The sequence below is a fragment of the Blastocystis sp. subtype 4 genome (assembly GCF_000743755.1).
Source record: "Blastocystis sp. subtype 4 strain WR1 chromosome Unknown seqid_0303, whole genome shotgun sequence".
Taxonomy (NCBI): Eukaryota; class Bigyra; order Opalinata; family Blastocystidae; genus Blastocystis; species Blastocystis sp. subtype 4.
The window spans coordinates 1-6,735 of NW_014569244.1; the positions used below are offsets into that span (position 1 = coordinate 1).

The 6,735-nt window shown below is 40.8% G+C and overlaps 5 protein-coding genes across 5 annotated transcripts; 4 read left to right on the forward strand and 1 right to left on the reverse strand.

Moving 5' to 3' along the window:
- Window positions 1-98: 98 nt before the first annotated feature.
- Window positions 99-768, forward strand: JH06_5738 (hypothetical protein; the record flags this gene model as incomplete). The annotated part of the gene is given in 5 exon segments (XM_014670247.1): window positions 99-152; window positions 171-257; window positions 292-464; window positions 495-641; window positions 672-768. 5 exon segments carry the CDS (start codon window positions 99-101, stop codon window positions 766-768), a joined length of 558 nt encoding a protein of 185 aa, XP_014525733.1.
- Window positions 769-969: 201 nt separating this feature from the next.
- JH06_4167 (ubiquitin activating enzyme) lies at window positions 970-1,436 on the forward strand (the record flags this gene model as incomplete). The annotated part of the gene is given in 2 exon segments (XM_014670248.1): window positions 970-1,191; window positions 1,203-1,436. 2 exon segments carry the CDS (start codon window positions 970-972, stop codon window positions 1,434-1,436), a joined length of 456 nt encoding a protein of 151 aa, XP_014525734.1.
- Window positions 1,437-1,718: 282 nt separating this feature from the next.
- On the reverse strand, window positions 1,719-4,886 carry JH06_4168 (hypothetical protein; the record flags this gene model as incomplete). Its single annotated transcript, XM_014670249.1, has 9 exons — window positions 1,719-2,267; window positions 2,298-2,619; window positions 2,650-3,433; window positions 3,465-4,017; window positions 4,047-4,146; window positions 4,175-4,500; window positions 4,531-4,659; window positions 4,689-4,801; window positions 4,832-4,886. 9 exons carry the CDS (start codon window positions 4,884-4,886, stop codon window positions 1,719-1,721), a joined length of 2,931 nt encoding a protein of 976 aa, XP_014525735.1.
- A 60-nt stretch (window positions 4,887-4,946) lies between these two features.
- Window positions 4,947-5,601, forward strand: JH06_4169 (hypothetical protein; the record flags this gene model as incomplete). The annotated part of the gene is made up of 3 exons (XM_014670250.1): window positions 4,947-5,063; window positions 5,098-5,190; window positions 5,221-5,601. 3 exons carry the CDS (start codon window positions 4,947-4,949, stop codon window positions 5,599-5,601), a joined length of 591 nt encoding a protein of 196 aa, XP_014525736.1.
- A 193-nt stretch (window positions 5,602-5,794) lies between these two features.
- On the forward strand, window positions 5,795-6,530 carry JH06_4170 (hypothetical protein; the record flags this gene model as incomplete). Its single annotated transcript, XM_014670251.1, is given in 7 exon segments — window positions 5,795-5,812; window positions 5,833-5,916; window positions 5,936-6,136; window positions 6,167-6,237; window positions 6,269-6,384; window positions 6,414-6,494; window positions 6,508-6,530. 7 exon segments carry the CDS (start codon window positions 5,795-5,797, stop codon window positions 6,528-6,530), a joined length of 594 nt encoding a protein of 197 aa, XP_014525737.1.
- Window positions 6,531-6,735: the final 205 nt, after the last annotated feature.

Consider the following 6,735-nt stretch of genomic DNA (forward strand, 5'->3'; position numbering starts at 1 on the left):
CCATCCAATGGTCACGCGATCTCTTTGAAGGACTCTTCACTCAAGCCATTCAGACATTGGCTTCCTATCGTGATACTCCTGACTATTTGAACTCTTTTATGGATAAGATGGATTTGCATGATGAGGCTGTACGTCAACTTCACGAACTCTTGGTAGAGAGTCCTTGTAAGTGTTTTGATGATTGTGTACGCTGGGCTTCTACGCTTCATAGGAAACTGTTCTATGAGGAGATCTGTCAACTTATCTATCAGTTCCCCGTGGGTATGAGTGGAATGTGTCATTGGTTAGAAGGATTTCGTAGATGAGAATGGAAACAAGTTCTGGTCAGGTTCCAAACTGTTCCCAACAGCAATTGAGTTCGATGCATCGAATCCCTCACATGTGAACTTTGTACGATATGGTGCGTTACTGCGTGCAGCATGTTTGGGAATCCCTGTAGAAGATCATGTAGAGCACATGATCGAGTGAGTAATGTTTGGAAGGATAAGAAGTAGAGTGGTGAAGAACATGAAGTTCTCTGTGTTTACACCGCAGGATCCAAGTAGAGAAGGAATAGTGGATATGACATTAGATGTGGCGAATACGAATGAAGTGATTGCTCAGATGATCAGTGAATTACCTGCTCGTGAGACCTTGAAGGAGTAAGAAATGAGAGAGAGAATGAATATTAGTGTTCGTACGATCCCTGCTGAGTTTGAGAAGGATGATGATTCTAATCACCACATTGACTTCATTGCTGCCTGTGCCAATCTGCGTGCTGAGAAGTGAGTGTGGTTGATAGAACTTATCCTCAGTTATGGAATTACCACGGCTGATCGTCCTACTATCAAGAAGATTGCAGGTAAGATTGTCCCTGCCATCTCCACTACAACTGCATTTGTCACGGGAGCGATCGCGGTAGAGTTGTTCAAGATAACTGCGGGACTGAAGACAGTTGAGAGGTATCGTTCGTGCTTTGCAAATTTGTCAATGCCAATGTTCTGTTTCACAGAACCAGGTGCTTGTAAGAAGTATTCGTATGGAGGACATGAATGGAGTGAGTGGGATCATATCGTGTTTGACAAGACGAAAGGAACCTCATTCAAGGACCTTGATATGTTCTTACAACGTGAATACCATGTAATGTTGGATAGTGTGTTGATCGGCAGCAAGTATTTGTACAATCAATTCGTAGGATTAGGTGAGAACCAAGTAATGATTAGTCAAATCTGCAGAAACGTTTCGAGGCACCGATTGTGGATGCCTTGAAAGAAACTGCTCCTGAAGTATGTCGACCCGGCCGCAAGTACGTCGAAGTGTTCGCATTCTGTGAGGAGGAGGATGCTGATGATAATTGGGATATGGAGGAAGAAGAAGTGGGTTTACCACCTGTATTGATTGAGCTGGAATTCTATGTTTATTCCACAATAGAGAGCAGATGGATAAACAAACAATGACATTCAAAACTTGTTGCTACAGACATGAAAACACTAGTCAAATGAGCCAAAAACCGAGATTTGGCCAGATACTCTCCACGTTCATCATTCGTTCCCTACAAATCAACTCTCTCTCATGATCCCACAGAACTCAAACGAGTGAAAGAACCGCGAGAATACCTTTGAAGTATCACTTCATCATACTCACTATTGTGTATGTTAAGACCCCAATAATCTCACTCCAAAGGATATCAAAATCATTTCAAATGTCTTAAAACAATACAATGCCCTACATGCCTTCATCTATTCGTCAATCCCCTCTTTTGATAGTACCAAACCCAACAGCTGGAGAAGAGAAGCCACTCCGTAAGGAATATTGTCTCCATAAATCGGAGCCCATACACATTCACTACGTTGAGTCTGCTGATAGAGAATAATGACGAAAATCAGGACGATTCCTTCCATGACAGGATCCTTACGACACAATATTCGGAAGTTCTTTAGAATATCCGCAAATATCCTCATTTCTCGGGCTTCTGTACTGTTCTGATCTAGATACTGGAGCAAGACTAGCAGAACAGCGAACCGGTCTACAGCCAATGTTAGATTCTTCATAAGTCCTGTATCTAACGTGTTAAGTTGGATTTCCATTTGACTGATTACTTCCGCGGGAATCGATTGATAGATGATTTGGCCATTTTCAAATAATGATGAATAGAAGTGCTCACAGAGAGATTCCACACTTTCTTCACGCACTGTAGAGATGATTTCAAGCAACAGAATCTCCATTGCAGAAGCAGTCCGATAAATGGAATCCAACAATTCGTCCCGATTCTGTTCCTGAATGTATTTCTGCATGACTTGTATCTACGATTGAATTACTGGCCTCATCGTTACATCTTTCACAAAAATGACTTCAGCAGTAGCAGACACACATCCGACAGCCATGTGATCACCAGCTAACAGAGCACGTTCACTCATCACATAGACATATTGTTCCAGTCGGTTGTAATCGACACCAAACAAGCCACTGCCGTGTCGAAGAGCCTTGGAGACAGCCATCTCATCACTTGTGATCTGTTTCTCAGGAAGGAGACATGGATCCGTGAGTGTAATAGTGAACAGAGATTGTACGTAAGCATGAATAAGATCAACAAGAGACGGACAGATAGTGAAAGATACCATGGTGTTGTAATGAGATCGACTATACAATTGGGTAAGAAGATGACTGAACTAGATATGAGAATGTGGCTTAAATTCAACATCAATAGAAGTATGAAGTAGAGTGAATGGGGGAAAAAGTGTCAAAATCTGGGCTATTTTGAGTAATTGTTCACCTCGTACAGACACAGTAGTAACTTCTTCTGGAACACGATAATCATGAAGAAATACGTGTTTGCGAATGACGTTATCAATTTCACTTTGAACAGCCCCAACAAGTTGATCAAAGAGAGGAAAATACACACAATAGAAGAGTCCACGAGAAAGAATGGATTTCCGTGGTTCTGCAAGTGCTTGATAGAGGGTCGAACTGTCATTTACCGAAGTAACAAGTGCTTGAAGGAGGAGTGTGGATTGAGAGGCATCTCGAGGTTGTGTGAGGAGGTCTTTGAAAAGGAATCCATTGGAGAAGAAGATATGGCTATGAGACCAGCATTCCCCGCGGTAAGCAGCAAGAAGACTCTGGAGTTGGATGATGTGATGGGAAAATTCAAAGCAACGATCACTGAATACATCACGACCCGATACGAAGCTCAACCAGAGAAGAGTAGAGGATTCAGTAGAATGATTCTTGAGATAGTCCACGACAGTGGACGAACAGTCGAGTGCTTCTGTAAGAGAGGTAAGTTGTTGGGTGAGGAGGAGAGGTAGGAGGATTTGAACAGAAGAGTTGTGAAGAAGAGCATGTTGGAGTGAATAAAGTCGAAGGAGTTGACGGGTTAGAAGAGAGTAGGAGAGAGAATGAGAGGAATGAATACGATATGTGAAGAGATAAGCCTCCAATGACATGCGAATTCCTATTGGATGAACAAGAATTAAGATCAATACGATGATAAAGAGAAATAGCATCACTGATCGTACTTACAATCACTGCAGGCGATAGAGTCGTATTAGAGGAGGTGAGTGAATTTAGTAAGAAGCACAGTTCAGATACACGATGACCATACGTATCTTTGTGTTTGAGTCTTCTCTCAACATCACTAAATGAAGAAACTGAAGCATGAAGAACACTTGTTACACCTTCACATTGAAGAGCATTCACACATCCATAAAGACTTTCTCCATGACAGTGATCTTGTAACAGAGATCGACTATTCTGAAGAGCCTGACACTGATCACTACTAACTGCCTGAGTCAAGATCAGTATCATTCCAGTCAAACCAGCAATCGATACAACATTAGAAAATGACTTCACATACAATGTCGCCTGCTGCTGGAGAACAAGAGAACCAATTTGCAAAAATCCACTCGATAATTGGAATGGCAAGGTTAAGAACTCTGAAGTATGGGAGAAAAGAGATGAAGAAGACAAAACATTCCAATTGGTGAGAATGACCTCTGATTCCTCCATCTTCTGTTGATTCACTAAAATAGTTCGTAACTATCATTAAGACAGATCTCTATCCAAACAGTCTCAAAAACTGAAGGAAGAAAAGCAGCTACAGTGTGAAGTGTAAGTAATGCCGAAAGCAGTCGCATGAGACTGATGAAAATGGGTTGATATGGGAGTCTAGATGAAATAAAAACGTAAAACCAACAGATAGAGATGAAGAACTGATATGCCACGATAATTGCTTTTCATACGAAGAGTGATAGTGGTTGTTTTACTCATCGGTTTGGAGTTCTGCATAAAATGATTACTCACTTCCGAAGTCGAGTCATTCATCTTCTGTTGAAGCAGATCAATTGTACTGAAAAGTAGATTTAACCCATCCGTAAACACGGTGACAGCATTCTGAACAAACGAAATCTCCTTTCCACATTGAAGCGTTAATTTGGTTCGCAACTGCTTCGGTATTCCTGGAGGAAAAAACGTCTCATTCATGAACAGAAGTTGTGGAATTGTTGTTTGGAGGATTTGCTTCTAATGGTAACGATCACTTTGAAGTCCCACTTCCATCGTTTCAATTTGTTGAATGCGGCTACGAAACTCCAAAAAGCAATGATGAACATCCTGAAGCTGAGGATTGTTACAAAACACATCTCCTCCTTCACTCAAATAGGTAGACTGAATATATTTATTCTACATAAAAGAAAGAACTGAAGATTTACATGATCCATTTGCGAATTCAAAGGAACGTCGGATATGGATCCGTTGATTCGAACGAATTCCTTCGAGTACTGCTTGAGAAAATCTGTATATCCAGCAATCTCTTGGACATGCTCTACGTCTTACTATTTGAAAGTAGTTAAACCTTTGGACTGCTGGGAGAGATCAGTGTTTGCTTTTCCTTTCCATACCCCAAACATCGTTTCCAATGCCAGGAATGCAATGATAGAATGATTTGGGATCCCCCGTTTTGGTTAGTAATGTCTTCCTCCAAAGCAACCGAACAAGCTGCACAAACTGTTTATCGTAACAAAGAGGGAAAGAGGGTTACTCGTGCGGAGTTGTTGGCAGAACGGGCTCGAGAGCGCAAAGTGAAGGTAGGAATATACAGTTGAATTCTTTAAGATATAGACTCCTGAAGAATTAGAGAGAGAGCATTTTGATTGGAATGTGGCAACGGCATCAAAACGAAGGGAAAAGGAGCGATTAATGAAACTAGAAGATGTACTCTATCCTTATTCTTCTAATGTATAGGCAAAGAAGAGAGGCTATACCATGTATGCAACAGATGAGGAGTATAATAAGCGTCTTCGTGAGGAATTGCGTCCAGATGATCCAATGTATGATTATTTCATGAGTAAACGATTGGAAAAAGAGGAGGAAGAGCAAGCAGAAAAGGAAGCGAAGAACGAGGAGAAGGAAGCAAAACCCACAGTGAGTGACTATCTAGAAGAATCGACGAAACCCAAGTATCGCGGTCCAATGCCTGCTCCCAATCGTTTTAATATTGCTCCTGGATATCGGTGGGATGGAATTAGTCGTGGGAATGGATACGAAGCGAAGCGACTGATACGAATGAACATTACAAAGATGAGAAAGCAGCAAGCATATCAGTGGAGTGTGGCTGATTTGTAACATGTGTTGAAATGGAATGTTTGTTGCCGAGTCGTGTGCAACTCATTTCTTGATTATCAAAGAGAGGATTGTATAGTGATAATCAATTAGAAGTTGCTATTCATAGAGACTTTATGTCTGTTAAGGTGATATTCATGCTACAGAAATGATCCTTAGGAAGATAATCCATTCCTTCCCGATGTGGAAGTAGCCGATGAGACGTAACAGGAGAGTTGATATCTGTTATTGTAGAGTATCAAGTCTCGGAAACAGTATTTCGTCTTCATCTCATCCACTGACTTGCTTCTTCCATATTGCATTCAAAGTGGATTTTACGTATCTTCTTGATAGGTAGGTTCTGGCCATGTTTTTCTATATATTTGGGGGCATCTTCTTTTCAAATACTAGTGTTCGAACGGTTTTTATAGTGTTACTTCTGGCAGCTGACTTTTATATGGTAAAGAACATCAGTGGTCGGTATTTAGTTGGGTTGAGGTGGTGGTCAGTGACTGGTGCTGATGGACTAACGCAGACGTTCAAATTTGAGAAGACTAATGTAGTTTCAGAGATATGGTTATGATTGTAGCATCCTGAACGTGTGACCAAGGCGGATAGTCGTGTATTCTGGACAGTCCTTATCTTTTCGACTGTTTTTTGGTGTGTGAAGAATTGAATGTATTATTCAAAGGTGTTTCTTTTCGCTGACATCGCTTCTCGGTCTGAAATTGCAGTGGTTAGTGGTATCTGGAATTGGAGCTGCTCTTTCTGGTTATAATTTATATGCATATTTAAAAGCAGCTCGAGGTAATGATATGAATAGCTGTTAAGGATAGAATCAAATACTGTAATGTCAATGTTCTCGTTTATTCCAAAGACTGTAGCAAAGAAAGCAGTGGAGTATCGAAATGTGGTGGGTATGACGTATAGGAAGATTGGGAATGCGGCAATGAACGTCGCCAAATCTTCTTTGGTGAATTCTCAAAATGCATCCTTTGTTTGTGTGCTAGTAAACGATATCTAGACAAAATAGTCATTTTGCTATTCTAGGAGAAAACATTAGTGCCCAAGAGTAGTTCATTGGACTATCCTAGAGATTCTCGCTATTCAGACACTTTCATTCAATTATGGATGATACTAGATATTGATATTGGTATA